Here is a 17,220-nt window from a genome sequence, read left to right as displayed (position 1 = left end):
TTGTCAGTATGTAGACACCAGTGTCTCTATCTTGTCAATATGTAGACACCAGTGTCTCTTTCTTGTCATGTAGACACCAGTGTCTCTTTCTTGTCATGTAGACACCAGTGTCTCTTTCTTGTCATGTAGACACCAGTGTCTTTTGTTGAGATTCTGAATTCTTAACTCCCCTGAGTCCCCATCTTAAAACCAATCCAGTGAGTTTGATTGGTGCAGGGCTGAGCATGGATCAGATTGTATACCATATATTTTTTTATTTCACTGCAGATAGTATTACATTTAAAATCATCCCTTAAATTCAATACATTAATTCAATGGACAAAAATCTTGTTTTATTTGATGGCCTTCCTGCCCTGGCATTTGTGCCTCAAAAAATGGACAACACCAAAGGCAAAGGCCAAGTGGCCTCTCCCCTAAAATGACGAAATTCCAGGCCCGACTATGTCACAATCTTATTTTGACAACTAAACGGTGAGATCGGCTGTGGTTTGTGTTCGACAACTTGACAACATCTAGCTTTCTGCTTTGCTTATACTTCCTGTCAAATGTGCACTACAGTGGCCTTAAAGATAACAGGGCGTCTTATTAATCCCGAGGACATATTTTAAATCATTGTCATGAGCATTTGCACATCATACCAACGATATTATTCAGTGATGCAACATGTGACCAAAAACTGGAATTAGCGCTGAATCATGTATTATGGACTACAACTCCCACAATGCACACTTCTGTTTACATGCGTGCGTGACGTTTAACTCGGGCGACAATTATCTGTCGTGAAAATAATTATTACGCAAAAGATTCTTCTCCCGACGATTACATCAAAGGAAGGATATTAGTTGACTTTCAAATAAAAAAATCTAGGCGATGTACAAGATGGCGCTTAGCTCTTGTTATCAGTGACTTCGTGGAGAAAGTGAAACGTTAATGTTCTTTCAAATTTCGCGCTGTTCGCCCCGCCGCACGATAGGCTGTGTTGTGTTTATGGCTAATGAACACTAGCTAACTGTTCATCCTCCTATAACCTCTCTTTCTGTCACCTGTAGCTCCTATCTGTCACCTTTCAACATGCAAGTGACAGACATAGGAAACAAAGAGGAGGGGAAAGTATGGCACCGAAAGCCAGCACCAGGCATTGGGTGAGTTTATGAATAATGATAGTTACTTACAAACGTAATGATAGATCAGATATGTGCACCAAGCAAGCGTGCATGTTGTTTTTGCAACTTTATGCTGTGATTTAGCTGGGTTGTGTTAATTGATGTGCCTTATTCTCAGATGTTTTTTAAAGGTTGTTGATTGGGAGAAATATCAGCCAGACAACATCCACTTGTTGCATTTGATTCAGTGTTTATTCTTGTTATTTTTGGATGCCTTATGATCCCGTGGGGGAAATTCGGCTTCACCCAGCTGATGGCTGGCCAGATGGTTACGACTAGCGCGCAGGGGGGAGCAGTTAGGGGTTAAGTGTCTAGTTCAGGGACACATAGACTGGGGCCAAGGGGAAACCGTTAACCTTCTGACAACTGCTGTCAGGGTGAAACAGTAGCGGCCAAAATGAGGGACTGGTCTAGAAACCTGCTGTTGAAATCCTTGGACAGGTGGGGGTAATGTGGCAAATGTTGCCCAACAGTGCAGTTTCAGAGCTCACCAAACAGATGAATTAAGCAGGCATGGGTGGTGGTGTTAGAGAAGAAAATAGCAGTGAAGTGTGAAGTGTTGTTTATATTAAACGTGTTATTTGCCTCTCAGAATCTTAGTGACAGTGATGCGCAGTGCCCAACAAGGCAAGACTGTGCGTTTCCTCCATGTGACCTTTGACACCACGGGAGATTGCTTCCTGGCTGGAGATCATCATGGCAACATCTACGTCTTTGACATCAGCAGAAACAGGTTAGCTATATTCCACTGCCACAGAGAACCAAATCACTATTCAATTGCGTTCCCTTCATCGGCTTCTGGTTGCTGCCAGCATCCAATTCAAAACACTGGTGATGACCTACAGCTTACAGGACAATCCAGGGCATGGCACCCTTTTTTATAATTCTTTTGCAATTTGCAGATGTATTTTGGTAACTTGTTCACATATACGTACATAGATAAATATATACTGTTTGTTTAAATACGAATGCTGTTGTTTAAACTGATGGGAGGTTTGATGGTTACCTGGTATCCTACTGTAGTTACGTAATTGTTTTTCTTTGTACTCTACTGACCATTTACCCTGTCATTTGTTGCCTAGGGTTCATGCCATTTACTCTGATCTCATACTTTATAAGTCGCCCTGGCCTGAATAAGAGTGTCTGCTACTGTAAATGCCTAAATTGTAAATTAACTGTTGTATAATATTTAGAATAGTCTGTCCACCGATGGTTGAATTACACAAGTTATTGTCCACTCACTGCCAATGCTACAGCTACTGCTGTGTTAAGTGTATTCCAGTCTGGTAGAATTTCATCTGATTGCATTGCATGAAATGTACTGCTCTGATCTTCAAAATCACTTTCAGTGTCTGTGAAGTGTATTTTATCATTAGTCTTATATCTTACTTTGACCTGAGACAGGTTCCGCCTGGTGCAGAAAACAGGTCTGGCCTGTACTGCTCTGGCATTCAACCTCCGTAGGACCACAGAGTTCCTGGTGGCCCTGGCTGACTACTCCATAAAATGTTTTGACAAAGGTATGGTAGTTATTTCTACATAAACAATCAGCCATTCTCTTTCAAAATTACATTCCTTCAGTACTTGCATACTTTAATGGTGGCGTGCAGATACACCACCACCGTTAAAGCATTTAAGATTATCCCTGATGAAGACGTCACATCACACAGTCTTTGTCAGTCTAATCAGCCTAAGCTCCACAGTTTTACCATATTAGACACATTTAAGACAGGAGTGTGCCAAGAACAATTCTGGGGGGAAAAGCATTAAGTTAAAATAATATTTAGAGGACTGCAGGCCAGAAATCTTAACTGTGATTTTAACTGTGATATGCAATTGTAATATTTACAACACATTGTGAGCTTAACGGCTATTTTGGAATAGCCAAAGTATAAAATAGGGTTAAAGTGGTTAAACTAAATTTGATGCTATATTAACTAATTTAGCTGGGGCACCCTAGAAAAAAGTTTAGCTGGGACACCCTAGACACCCTAGACACCCTAGACACCCTAGAAAAAAGTATTTTTGCACACCTACTGAAATGGACAGGTGTGTAAGAGTAATGAACTCGAAAAAAGCAAAAAAAGGGGAGTCCCGCACACTGTCTTCACTTACAGCAAAAACAGTTTAATTCAGATAACGTTTTGGTCGCTCGGACCTTCATCAGGCATCGTGAAGGGGACGCCCTGCAAAGCCCTCAAGGACCCCTGGGGGTTCCCGGACCCCACTTTGAGAACCACTGCCTTAAATTCCTCCTGAGTGACTGTCTGTTGTTTTTAACTCTTCATTCTGTTCTACTCTTTTATTACCAGACACAAAACAGCTGGTCAGCTGGATGCGGGGTCATGAGGGAGCAGTTTCTTCCATCTCTGCCCACAGTTCAGGCCGCTACGCCATCACCACCTCCTCAGACACGGCCCAGCTGTGGGACCTGGACACCTTCCAGAGGAAGAGAAAGCTCAACATCAAACAGTCTGTTGGCATACAGAGGGTAAGGAAGCACACACAATATGAACCGCTTAGGCACTGTGAATAACGGTGTTGTGCGAAAATAGTGGTAAAAAACATGGTGCACCGGGACACGTTGAGTTTGTAGATCGGCTATTTTCACTATTAATGTAATGTTTTATAACTTCATCTATAACAAAATAGGGATAGATTATTATTTTATAATTTTTTTAAGTTCTCGTTTAGCGATTATTTCTTAGGATTAAATGGATTAGTTTGATTCATTGTTGCACGCCTACATCTATGGGTCCCTTTGTGTTTGCTGCACTAGTGTTGCATTCTCTGAGCGGTGTATCTTGCAACAACATCATGAAATGTTTCCTGTTATTGATGTTGTAATTGTAATACAGTTGTTTGTGTTATAGGTATTTTTCCTGCCTCTGAGTAACACCATCCTCAGCTGTTTCAGTGATGACTCCATCTTTGCGTGGGAAAGTGAGACGCTGTCCTGCAAATACCAACTACCTGTCCCAGAGGAAGGGCCACGAATCTGTTACAAGGCCTTCGCTGTCACGCGGTGGGTTTTCTATGGCAGTATCAATTAGGGCTGGCCAGTATATTGATATTATATCGTCATCGTGATATGAGACTACTATCGTCTGGGATTTAGCATATCGTCGTGATATATCGTCGTGGCATACGTTTAGTCTTCTCTTCTTCTTTTTTTTCACTTAAACCCTATTTTATACTTTCAAATGTTAAAAAAAGAAAATAGCCAAACCCAAATTCCAACTAAGGTACGGTATGTATGTGGTTCACCACAAGGAACTTTTGAGAAACATAATCAAGACTAATACATGTTGGCTGGCTCGATGGCTGCAGTGCTGGCAGGCAGACATTTGTCTTTGTCAAAAATGTGACATCCGTTCGTATCACACTGATATACTTGTTAGTATGCAGTAACATGCAGTAACAGTGGGTGTGGTGTCTTTGTGTTGACAGTGATGGTAAGACCCTTGCAGCAGGAGGACGCTCCAACCTATTTCACCTGTGGTGTCTAGACAGCAGACAGCTGATCAGGGTGGTTCAAATGCCTGTGAAGGTCAGAACCATCCGACAGCTGGAGTTCCTGCCTGACAGCTTTGATGCAGGAGCCAGCCAGGTACCCAGAGAGCCTCTTCTCTTCTCCTCTTCTACTCCTCTCCTCTTCTCTCAGTGCCAATGCTCAGTATATCTGTGTGTATGTGTGCTTGTCTGTGTGTTTTGTCATTAAACGGATATCTGTTGGAATTAAAACCTTCCTCAACATTCGAACTGTGTTAATATGGAAAAAAAATAGCCAAAAACGAGCCAAAACAAAAATCAAACTTATTTTGCTAGTTTCTACTGTTTCACAACTGGCGAGTTGATGCCCAAATCTCCAGCCACAGTCACATTTGTTCTAATCAGTGGTGGAGGAAGTACTCCGAATTAATACTTAATACTTAATACCACAATATAAAAAAATACTTTATATAATATATATAAAGTATGAAATAGGCCTTAATTGATTAATTTGTGTTTTTTATATTTTTAATAATCCAAATCTGCAAAGTAACTAGTAACTAAAGTTTTCAAATAATTGTAGTGGAGTAAAAGGTTAAATACTCCAGTAAAGTAAAAGTTCCTCAGAATTGTACTTTAAGTACAGTACTTGAGTAAATTTACTTAGCTACCTTCCACCACTGGCTCAAATGTATATTTATACTATTTCTGTCTTCTCAGACACTTGGTGTATTGAGTCAAGACGGTGTAATGCGCTTCATCAACATCCACACCTGCAAGCTGCTCTTCCACATTGGATCCCATGACGATGCCATCACCACAGCAACAGTCAGTCCTAATGGACGCCATGTTGTGGCCATTATGGATAATGGCAGTATCAATGTTTACAGTGTCCAGAGTCTGACCCAGAAGATGAACAGGGTAATGATTGAAGTGTATGAAAATGTAAATGATTTCAGTCTGCATCTATGCTGCTGCAGCTATGATCAATGTTGTATGAGTATGGCTCTATATACAGAGCTCTGAGCATCATGCAGGAATAGAGGTGTGTGTGTGTGTGTGTGTGTGTGTGTGTGTGTGTGTGTGTGTGTGTGTGTGTGTGTGTGTGTGTGTGTGTGTGTGTGTGTGTGTGTGTGTGTGTGTGTGTGTGTGTGTGTGTGTGTGTGTGTGTGTGTGTGTGTGTGTGTGTGTGTGTGTGTGTGTCTTAAAACCACATTTACATCTCTTCTATTCTCTTCTTAAAAATAGCCTAGGCTTACGCTTAATCATTTTGTACTCCATTGTAGATCTACAAATTCACAATGCGTTGCATCTCGATGCAAGCTTGTAGATCAATATTTTGGCCATGCGACACCAACATACGACAAATACGTAGATCAGGCTTTTATTAGGTTAAATCGGCCGCTAAGGGAGATCCTGCCTCTCATGTCTCTTCCCCTCCTCACCAGCTTGCTCCTTTGTTTTCATTGTACCACCATGAACCAGTATGTCAACTGACTGCTCTTGTTCTGCTCTGTTCAAACCTCAGTTTGTCCCTCTCTGCCCCCCAGCCCCCTCCTCCCCAGGTGGCAGTAGTGTCAGGTGGCGAGGTTGATGGTAACTCTTCTAACCTAAAAGTCAAGGTTGGGTCAGAGGTCATTCAGAGACCAGCCAAGACCTCCGGGAGGCGGACTCAGAGCAATGTCATTAGACCGTGTCCTGGCTCCATGACAGAGGACAAAGAGGTAGGACTGTGAATGCAATGAAGGACAAGGACGGTAATGTCTCTTTATCTTTATGGCTGCATGCACACATGCTAAAGTCACATTCAAAGCATGTGATATACACATCAAGGTTAGCAAACCTCTTGCTAGTTCCTATACATCATAGGATACAAACATCTTCACTTTATTTTGGCAGAAGTAACATTATTATTCAAATATATATATTTTTTCAACATGTTTTATACACACATAACAAGAAGTGACATGTCTTGCCTTTTGGAATGGGAACGTTTAACAGTTACTTAGCGAAATCATTAGATCCTCACATAGAGAATGGAAGGAAACACTTTTGTAAGATGGTTTTGCTCTTCCCTTTGTTAAATTTGAACAACCTTTTTTGGTTCCCCAGGTGGTTGGCTAAGTGTTTAATTGTTTATGTTTCTCTGAACAGAATGAGCTTCCAGCTGGTCTGAATAAGAAGAGACTGGTGGGTTTACTCAAGGCCTTTGGAGAATACCCTGCTAAATACAGGTAAAAACAGGCAAGGCTTTGAGATTAATTTGTATTTCCTGTGTACTGTTTGGTCCTTGATTATGAATACACACACACATCTGTTGGAAAATGTTCAAGATTAAATGCTATTTGACATTAATTTGAAAGTTGTTTATACATACATACAAATTTGTTAAAACACATTTGCAATCTCAATGTTTTTATTGGGTGTCTGTAATGTGCTTATGTTTTTCCTTATATGCGTGTCTTCCAGGATGTTTGTATGGCGCACATTGTTGCGTCTCCCAGAGAACCATGCGGCCTACAGCAGTCTAACAGATAAAGGTCTTCATTTAGCCTACCTTAGCCTACATGAGAAATACCCTATCAAGAGCTACAAGCTACAGAGGGGTTTGCAAAGGTACATCACTAATTCAAATCATAATGATCACATCTGTGCTGATAAACATAAGTACAATTGCTGTGAACACTTCTTAAATGTCCATACATGTCTATTCACAGCTTCGAACATAGTGGTGTGGACTGTGGACCATTTTTCCTTATAATGGCTTCATTTTTAGATTTTGCTTAGATGTTTACAATTACTCCAAACATTACCAAACCTAGCTGAATAACTGAGTCAACATTGGCTAAACCTCACTTATAAAAGTCATGGACATTTGAATTTCATTTGGTAATAATCTTCCTTCAGGAACTAATAATAGTAGGGCGATATTTAGTTTAGATTTAGTGTATTCGATTCTCCCAGTTGATTTACATGCTCTACTGAAATGAATGGAATCCTATGGCGTCCTCAGGAAAAACAACAACAACTATGTTATACTTATATAAATATGTTAAACTTAATAAATGAAATGGTCAGCAGTCAAGTATACATTGAATATTAGTCAATAGACTGAGCATGCCAGACCAGTGGTACGGTCCTTTTACAAACATATTTGGTGCTTTTACGATGTCTTTTTAAAATCTGCCTTTCTATTAGTCCTCTAGCTTCCCATCTCAGCAGACATGATTAATTTCTATCCCCTCTTCTCTACAGGGTGTTGTCTTCATTAGCCCACTGGGCGGCCATCTTTGGAGAAACGGAGTACCTTCCCCTGGTGGCATTTCCCTTCGTCAAGCTGTTTGAGAACAACCCACTGCTCTGCTTCGAGGTGGTGGCTACTGTTATAGGTGCGGAGTTGTTGGTTACTATGGTTTCGGTGTTTTGTTTCAGCAGCGATTGTTTTCAGCGGCGATTATTTGAAGTCTCCTGTGATTCAGTCTTCACTTTCTGGAACCCAATTTTAAGTATTACACAGCATCCACCAGCTATTGTACGTGAGAAAATGCTATCTGGTTATAATCTATGATTATGATTCTAGCTAGAGCAGGGAGAGGGACTGCAATCATAGGTTCCTCATGATAATTATTGTCTGTTATATGTGGCTGTAGGCTCTACAGTGTAGAGCCTCAATGGCTCAGCAGGTGGAGACAGAGTTGAACTACAGGTTTTATTGAACAACTTGAAATCTCAAGTATTTTTTTCTGAAACAAATAAGTGAATACCTCAACTATTTTATTTTGCTCATAATATTTTCTGCAGTGAACTGGTGCCAGCATTGGTTTGAGTACTTCCCCAACCCTCCGCTGAACATCCTAAGCATGGTAGAGAACGTGCTAGCTCATCACGATAAGGAGCTGCTCCAACACCTGGTGGACTGTGGAATTACTTCACAGGTAACAGCATTACATTACAAATCACTTGAAAGGCAGTGGTGGGAGGGACCATTCTATCATTGGACGATCCCAGTGCCACGGGCGCTCTGTGACTGACCATGCCCTCTGACCTCCCTGTTAAGGGATCGATTCCCCCTAAGGGATCATAACTTCACAGTGAAGTATCATAACATGATATCGGTCTATATATTGTACACGTTGTGATACTCTGTTGGAAGGACATGTCTTTAGACCTGCAAATAGAATTCCATATTTCATGGATTTTTGTTTAGTTTTTTTTTTTTTTGCAGAAGATGATTTCACTGTATTTTGTTGACTCTTCACTGGGAAGCCAGGTGGAGCAGTTGAAATATGACGTGATACCAGTGTGTGTCTCTGTGTTCCAGCTGTACGTGTGGCCCCTTTTGGAGACGTTGTTCTCCGAGGTGCTGACTCGTGATGAGTGGCTCCGCCTCTTTGACAATGTATTCTCCAACCACCCGTCCTTCTTGCTCATGGTCTGTGTGGCCTACATCACGTGCTGCCGCGCGCCGCTGCTTCTCTGCTCTCAGAAGCAGGACTTCGAGGTACAGTAGATGGTTCCTGCTGTCCGGAATAGGGTCTTCACCTTCTTGTCTCTGCTCTGCTCTGCTCTTCTCCTCTCTTTACATTTTCATTCTGTTATTTTCAGCAGTGAAATTCAATGAAACTATAGACCATGTCAAGTGATGGTATTCCAGAATTTAAAGTCAAGCGAGATACTCAAATCAGGGTACAGGATACATTAAGGCTGTTATTCATAAAACGTACCAGCAGGTGTAGACATAGTGACCATGAGAAAGAAAACAAAGTAAAACACTATACACCACAAACACACACACTCTCATTGTATCACTGCCGCTTGTTTTCTCTTAAGTTAAATTATCAGTCTGTCTCTACCTGTGTCTTCATCGTCCTCAGTATTTCTTTCACCATCGTAACAACCTCGACGTGGGAGCAATGATCAAAGAGGCCTATCGTCTGATGAGCAGCACACCAGCAGACATCCACCCCAGGGCCATGTTGTCTGACTTCACACCTCTGACCAAGGGCCAGTACCCAGTCTTCAACCACTACCCAGAGTTCATAGTAGAATACCAGAGTAGGGAGAGGGAGAAGATACGACAGCAGGAGATGGAGTACCTCAGAGAGAGGTGAGCATCTATATCTCCCTATAGAAGACTTTGGTACTATTCATAGTGCTATTATATAATCCTGTTTATATTAATGGTGCAAGATAAAGTCAGTCACTTTATTTGCAAAGTAGAGGATTATGCATCAGGCACCTTACATGATAATAATAATAATAACTTTATTTGTATAGCACCTTTCATACAAAATTGCAACCCAAAGTGCTTCACATCAAGACAATAAACAGTAGAATGCCAGAAAAAGAATTGGCAAACAGAAACATAACTAAACAATGTAGTTAAACAAAAAATCAAGTGAACATAGGGCAGATAACAATACCTATACTCTTGTACGATATTTTGCAGACGGTAACATTCATATTTACTGGCAGTACAGGCAGTATCATAGAAAGTGATGTTTCTCTGTGCCTGGATCTGAACAGATGGGGTGCAGAAATATCTTGCAGAGAGAACTGTCAAGATTGCTCACTTGTCTTTGTCTCCCCAAGCAAGTGGTATTTGTGCTGTGTAGAAAGAATCTGTGAGTGAGAGCATTTCTGTCCCTGTCCAGGTGAATGCTTATAGAACTTATTTTACCTGTCTGTATGTCAGACTGTCTGTGTGATCTCTTCAGTATGAGAAATGGGTTGTTTTGAACTGTCTGGTGTATTTTTCTGTCATCAGACAGGCATTATCAGATCTGCGTACAGATTTTGTGCGCCGCAAAGCTGAAGAGGAGGCTTATTATGCGCAACAGGTAAACTCAAAACCAACATCTTGCTCATTTAAATATGTATATATCTTTACATTCTATAAAGATAGTACATTGTTGTGTTACTTTTGTGAGCAAGCTGATCTCGCATTTGCAGTCATACAATTCACCATTCACTGATCTGAAGGCCATGGGTTCCACGATACCTTGCAATCTGCTTATTAGCAGCAATCTTGCAATCTGATTATTATGCTATCTTCTGTGCAAAATTGACATTTTGTGGTGGTGCTAGTGGAAAGGACATGGAGTCACCCTTCTGGATGGTTCATCCTCTGGGAAGCAAGAATGCATTCAGCAAGTTTCATGGCAATCCGGCCATTAGATTTTGCGATACAGTATGTTGTGTGCAAGTCAAACTTCTGGCCTTTGGGAGCCACAATAGGCTAGCTAGGTCATTGGGGCACCAAAATATATAGAGTTCTTAGCTGGGGAGCATAAAGGTGAACAGCATATTCTATGGCAATACATCTAGTATTTTTTAAGATATCATGATTGGGACCAAAGCGGTGGTTGAACAGACCAACTGACATACAATAGCCGTCCTTTTAAAAAAATGTCACCGTTGTTGAATTGAATGGAAATTAATTGGACTTAATTGGACTGAACTGTTTTGAGCAGGAGCTACTGCAACAGGCAGAGGAACAACGTCGACACATCTTGGCACAAGAGGAGGAAAAACTAACGCAACAGAGGACTAAGTAAACACAAGCATAACATTTTGACTTAAAAAAGTTCATGAATTATTGCAGATGGTTATTATCGTGTTCTTCCTAATGATGCGAATCTGTCCTCATCCAGGCTGGCAGCCATGAAGAGGGAGATGAAGGTGAAGGAGTTACAGCTGCTGGATGCCTCCAGAAGACGCTTCCTCAAACACCAGCAAGACCTCAGAGCCTCCCATATACAAAGACTAGAGCAGGAGATTAGTAGGAAGGTACGCAGGGTTCTCAGTAACCATGGAAGGTCTTAGCATTGCAAGGCAGATGAGCTTTGTGTCATAATATATAGCATGTAACACGCTTCATAGATTAATACATGGACCATGTGCTACTGTTCATTGTGTCATTGTCCTTGCCTTGAAAATGTGAAAGATTCTTCGCATTTAACAACATCTTATAAACCAATATCGCCATTTCATGTTCTGCTGTTATAAATGGATTATTGTGATTTTATAACATTCATATGTTACAACATGGTCATGCCCTGCTATAGATGGATCTCCGTGAGCATGAAACGGCAGCAGCAGTCGAGGATATAGAAATCAGACAGATGGAAATGGAGGCTCAAAGGAAACAGTTGGAACAGGTGCAAAACATCTCCTCACATTAGAGATGGGATTTGGGGCTTTTTTGTGTGTGTAAATGTGTGCATTTACACAAACATTTATGTGGCAGTCCCTTCAAGACTATTTATATTCAGCAAATGTTGAAAATCTTTACACATGGAGGATTGAGTGATGTTCAGTGAGATGACATTGGACGAGCATGCTACGCAGTATTAGCTAATTTAGTTGACAGCAGAATTGTCTGGTTGTGAACTTTACATCTTTGCCCCTGTTTCTTATAGGAACTGTTGAAGGAGCAGGAGCGCGTTGGCCAGGAGGTTCAGCAGGAGGTGGAGATGAGAATGAGGAGGGCAGACGAAGAGGAGGAGAGCTACAGAGAACTCGTACACAATGCAGAGGCAAACCTCCGGGTTGGTGTTACAATCCCTCACACACACACACACACACACACACACACACACACACACACACACACACACACACACACACACACACACACACACACACACACACACACACACACACACACACACACACACACACACACGCATGCATGTCTACAACCGATTACACAAAACCAGGACTGACTGAAGCACATCCACAGCAATGGTTCTGGCTCACAATACTTGGGAATCCCTGCACTAACAGGAGATTCAAATAATGCCTGAATAGAACTCGAGAAAACTCTGGGTTGGTATTGAACAAGGTTTACTACACTCAAACTAGATGTCTGAGTGTTTTACTCACACATGATGAAGTGCCAATATCAATATCAGCGCAACACAATGACAAATAAATTGCTAATTATGTATGTCACTGTACTGGTATGATTTCTTTTACTTTAATACAGAGATTAATGATTGTCTTCTATTCATGCCGTGGACACACGTTGTCACATAGGACCTGGAGGAGTCAATGGCGGAGGCTTGCCAGCTGGACTTAGAGTCAGACTGGGAGCGAGAGGTGGCACAGTGCCTTGAGAGGGCCGATGTAGAACAAGAGAGGAAAAAACAGAGGCTGGCCGGGCTGCACAGAGAAACCATGGAACAGCAAGACAGGCTGGTGAACACACTGAGAGAAATGGAGGGGAGGAAGGTAAGTGTGTGTGTGTGTGTGTGTGTGTGTGTGTGTGTGTGTGTGTGTGTGTGTGTGTGTGTGTGTGTGTGTGTGTGTGTGTGTGTGTGTGTGTGTGTGTGTGTGTGTGTGTGTGTGTGTGTGTGTGTGTGTGTGTGTGTGTGTGTGTGTGCGTGTGTGTATGCACATACATTTAATCTGGTGGCAGGAGGCCGAGCCTAGTAAAGTTGAGCTTTTCTCTATTCCAAGGCGTGACAAAGCGGCAGTCAACCAGAACATAAAGCATGCTGTGGTCTGAAGACGTGGGTGTTTCAGACATTTTGTACACACCCATTTAGCGAAAAAAGGCAGCGGTAGAAATGCTGCTGGTGTGAATTCTGCCTTAAAGAAGAAAGTCATTGTTTTTAATACGAACAATGACTGACCTTTACATCTCAATTTCAATTGACTAGTAACTAGTTAAAAAAAGTTAAGCAATGGATGACATTAGTGATGTATTGCATTATTATTGAAATTTTGACACCAATGCATGTCGGTGTGGACACAAGTACAAGCTTGAGGATTGCAAGGTTTGTGTCATCTCAACATAGTGTACAATTACTCAACACAGACATGGGAAATGCCATGTCATCTGTTCATCACACAGCCTAATGGTGATCAGATTATTCAAATGTCAGTGTGTTCTTTCAAAAACTTTACTGTGCCTCTCTCTCTGTGTGCTCCAGTGGGATGAGGTCATGAGTGCCAGAGCCCAGTTACAAGAGCAACACCCATCATTGTCTTCAGCAGACACAGGTAATTGGACACACACACACACACACACACACACACACACACACACACACACACACACACACACACACACACACACACACACACACACACACACACACACACACACACACACACACACACAGTAGAGACACAGAGTAGCAATTCTAGAAAATCTTTTTCAGACAAGTACCAAGTACCAGACATGTGCTGTGTGCGTTGGCGGCCTTATCTGTGTTTCAACTTGTTCAGTTTAAACAGGCTCCCCGATGCTTGAGGCCACCACTGGCTGTGTGCGTCTTTGATCTCTAACACTGTCCCTAACTCCCTATCTCCCATTAGGCCATAGACAGACGAGGATAAGATCACCATGTTCTACCAGAGGTCTGCTCCATAAACAAAGTGCCATCCCTGCTCCTACTATTAATGGTAATGTCGTCGCCATGAACAATCCAAGCCAGGAAGGAACCACCATGGTGTGTCTCAACAGCCACTCGCCTTCAGAGAGCACCTCCACCAACTGTGAGCACAGTCAGTCAATACTGCAGTCCATTTTCATGCATGTAAAGGTCGGGGATGGAGATTATGGTTTCGCCCATCCGTGTTTCTGTGTGTGCTCCACTAATCTTGAAAACCACTGGATGTATCCGCACCAAACATTTTGGGCAAACTGCCAGTAGGCCAAGGAAGACACTCCCCGAATATTTTCAATGTATTCAATCTGTCAACGACAACTGTTACTTTATTTTATTTTCTGAATGCATTACATTAGACCCACCATCACTCCAGGCTGTGGTATACATGTCATGGCTATGGAGTAGAGCTAGCCAATATAACTTCGCTATCCATCCGGCATACGGACTCTACTTCAGAGCTTGTGCCATTCGATACGTTTTACAGACACACACACACACACGCACACAGCGACTGAAAAAACCCAGAGAAACATAGAGATCACAGGCAACTATGATGCCTGCACATGTGTGTAACGCACCACCCACACACAGACGGAGACACCACAACACATATTCCACGTGTATGCACGAATGCCGTAATCCAAATAAGACGTATGTGCACATGCATGGGACAGACGCACTTTTAGTTAACCACTTGAAGCGTAGCGTCCCTATTCTGGGGGGTGAACATTCCGTGGAAATGGCTGATCATCTACGAGTTCGCAACACACCGCTTTGCAATGCATTGTGAGCTTGTAGATCAGCTGTTTTTGGTGAAGAGATTTGATACAGAGTCCGGAGTCCAGGGTTTAAGCAGTTATGTATCGTGACAACATGCCTGTACACCACCAAGCCTGGCAGAGATCTGTGCCCTGCTGCTGCATATTAGAGACCCTTTCTAGTTGAGCATGTTTTATGAATGTCTTTCAGTTTCGCTGGACAGAGGCCGGGCCCAGTTGGACAGCAAAGAGAGAGAACTGATGAGGGACGTCAGAGAGCTGAGACAGAAGCTGGCAGCCAGGGCCAGAGAAGGCAGCTCCTTTGCTTCACAGTCCCCTGTCTCCTAGTGAATGCCACAGGTGTCTTATTGTCCCGCCAGCAGCAGCCACCGAGCTCCAGCTCAACCCTGTCTTCTCAGTGACTTAAAACGGTGAACGAAATTTCCACCAAGTCTGGAGGCGACGGCCGAAGCAGACCTGCTCACCATGTCCCAACAATACAGATATAAAAACTCCCATCCAGAGTGCAACGGTCTCAGTGCACTCTGTCTTCTCCGTGTCTCTGTAAACTCAGACTAAATCGCCTGTTTGGTTCACTGATGCACCATATGGACAGAGACCAGGACACACTGTAGTAGCTGTTGTGGCAACTTTTTGTTTGGTGATATGCCTGACAAACATAACCCGACTATGTATACTATGTGTCCATTGCAGGTTTGTGGCGTAGACAAGTTGACACAATCCTGCTCCATGGTCATGTGATAGTCTCGCGTAGCCAGACAACTATTCTACAATCTCCGAATACTATATAGAGTCTGGAACTACAACTCCCGAAATCCGATTGAGGAAACTGGCACTTCCGTTCACGAAAATATATTTTAAAATATCTTTACATTTTCTTTTTTAATTTCCATTTCTGCTAAGCAGCAAGCTAAATATACTTAAATGATTTTGATTTATAGTCGGATACATTTGCGCGACTGTAAAGACGAAACGGAAGTGGGGAGGAAGCTTCACATCCGGTTTATATTCTAATCATGATCAGAGCTTCCGAGTCCCAGACTGTATGACCGGAAACATTTGAAAATTGTAGGAGGCAACAGTCTGGCCACGCGAGACTATGTGACCGATGATTCTATGCCAATCGATTTTTCACACCATGGCAATGTTATGACAATCTACCTTATCTCTTTATCAGTGGCAGAGAGAAACAAAAGATCATGCTACGTCATTATATCCACTTGACTTTATATACACATACAGCAATACCGATAATGTGCATTACTCATGGCCTTCAGAGTGCTGCATGTACTCAGAGACTCGCTCATGATGAAATGGAATAATTCCCTTCATGTCAGACGTTCCATTCACGTTCAGGATTTTTTTTTTTTTTTTTTTGCTGTTTGGATTTGCATTTTAATGTGTTTTATATTATTTGACTTATTTAATTTTTTATTTTAATAAAAGAACATTTCAACAAAATATCCTGCTGTAGAATTCATTGTGCAGTCTGAGATCCACATGCTATAAATATCTGCCTACATACTGTACCTCTACATATTGATTTTTGTTTACATGAGACAAGAATACTAAGCCCAATACATTATGAAATGATTTACTCTGTATTAAATACCGGTAATGTCACTGAGACCTGAGGTCTCATTCTTAAGAGAGACCTGGTCAGGCAGCAGCAACAATGATCACGCAAAGTTACATACACTGGACAATCAATACGGAGACAATATCAAAACAGATAATCATATTATTAAATTGTAAATTGTGTGTTTTCCCCAGGGTATTTGTGAATTTGTGGGTGTCTGATTTGAAATTCTGAACTTGGTGCATGCACAGTGGATAATCAGATGTAGAAAGCAGCTTGGAATAAACCAGTAGGGGGCCTAATATGGAAACATTGTTTTTGATGTTTTTTTTGTAGTTATGTATATCAGTCCATGAATTGTAAAATGCTAAAACGGTCTCACAGAATGTATGTTCTACAGTGGTGTAAATTAACGTAAGTACATTTACTCAAGTACTGTACTTAAGTACAATTTTGAGGTATTTTTTTTACTTTACTGGATTATTTCCAGTTTTCAGTACTTTTACTTCTACTCCACTACATCTCAGAAGCAAATATTGTATTTTTCTCCACTGCAATTATTTGAAAACTTTAGTTACAAATTTTGTAGATTTTGATTATGATTACAAAAAATAAATCAATCACTTCAACCCTATGTACATTTCGTCCATTTGAAAATAGCCGATCTACATGCACACTGCTATTTTCAAAAGATTTTTATACAATTTATACATTTGAAAACTTGTGAAAGGGGACATTCTGTATAATGAGTACTTTCTACTTTTGATACTTTAAGTACATTTTGATACCAATACTTTTGTACTTTT

The 17,220-nt window shown here is 41.5% G+C and overlaps 1 protein-coding gene across 2 annotated transcripts; it reads left to right on the top strand.

The window, feature by feature from the left end:
- Nucleotides 1-790: 790 nt before the first annotated feature.
- On the top strand, nucleotides 791-16,788 carry tbc1d31 (TBC1 domain family, member 31). 2 transcript variants are annotated; one of them, XR_013932986.1, is made up of 24 exons: nucleotides 791-1,142; nucleotides 1,756-1,896; nucleotides 2,568-2,683; nucleotides 3,476-3,654; nucleotides 4,037-4,188; nucleotides 4,614-4,773; nucleotides 5,376-5,576; nucleotides 6,206-6,379; nucleotides 6,810-6,889; nucleotides 7,125-7,271; nucleotides 7,911-8,044; nucleotides 8,457-8,590; nucleotides 8,977-9,156; nucleotides 9,530-9,762; nucleotides 10,423-10,495; nucleotides 11,129-11,208; nucleotides 11,309-11,444; nucleotides 11,723-11,815; nucleotides 12,077-12,205; nucleotides 12,696-12,890; nucleotides 13,595-13,664; nucleotides 13,983-14,162; nucleotides 15,026-15,567; nucleotides 15,932-16,788. XR_013932986.1 is itself a non-coding variant. In XM_080425571.1 (23 exons), exons 1-23 carry the CDS (start codon nucleotides 1,072-1,074, stop codon nucleotides 15,160-15,162), a joined length of 3,195 nt encoding a protein of 1,064 aa, XP_080281697.1. In that variant the 5' UTR covers nucleotides 791-1,071; the 3' UTR covers nucleotides 15,163-16,788. The 2 variants fall into 2 exon arrangements, 1 of the variants encoding a protein (XP_080281697.1); XM_080425571.1 differs by having other exon boundaries at nucleotides 15,026-16,788.
- The last annotated feature ends 432 nt before the right edge of the window (nucleotides 16,789-17,220 follow it).

This window comes from Gymnoscopelus braueri (genome assembly GCF_963280865.1).
Source record: "Gymnoscopelus braueri genome assembly, chromosome: 4".
In the NCBI taxonomy this organism is placed as follows: domain Eukaryota; kingdom Metazoa; phylum Chordata; class Actinopteri; order Myctophiformes; family Myctophidae; genus Gymnoscopelus; species Gymnoscopelus braueri.
The sequence above is the reverse complement of the archived record's forward strand: the minus strand, read 5'-3'. Positions and strand labels throughout refer to the sequence as shown.

Excerpts from the sequence above, each read along its gene's own strand:
- tbc1d31 (XM_080425571.1), top strand. The coding sequence starts at position 1,072 with ATGCAAGTGACAGACATAGGAAACAAAGAGGAGGGGAAAGTATGGCAC. Across the intron at positions 6,380-6,809 it reads CCATGACAGAGGACAAAGAG|AATGAGCTTCCAGCTGGTCT; the intron begins GTAGGACTGTGA and ends TTCTCTGAACAG. Across the intron at positions 10,496-11,128 it reads AGGCTTATTATGCGCAACAG|GAGCTACTGCAACAGGCAGA; the intron begins GTAAACTCAAAA and ends TGTTTTGAGCAG.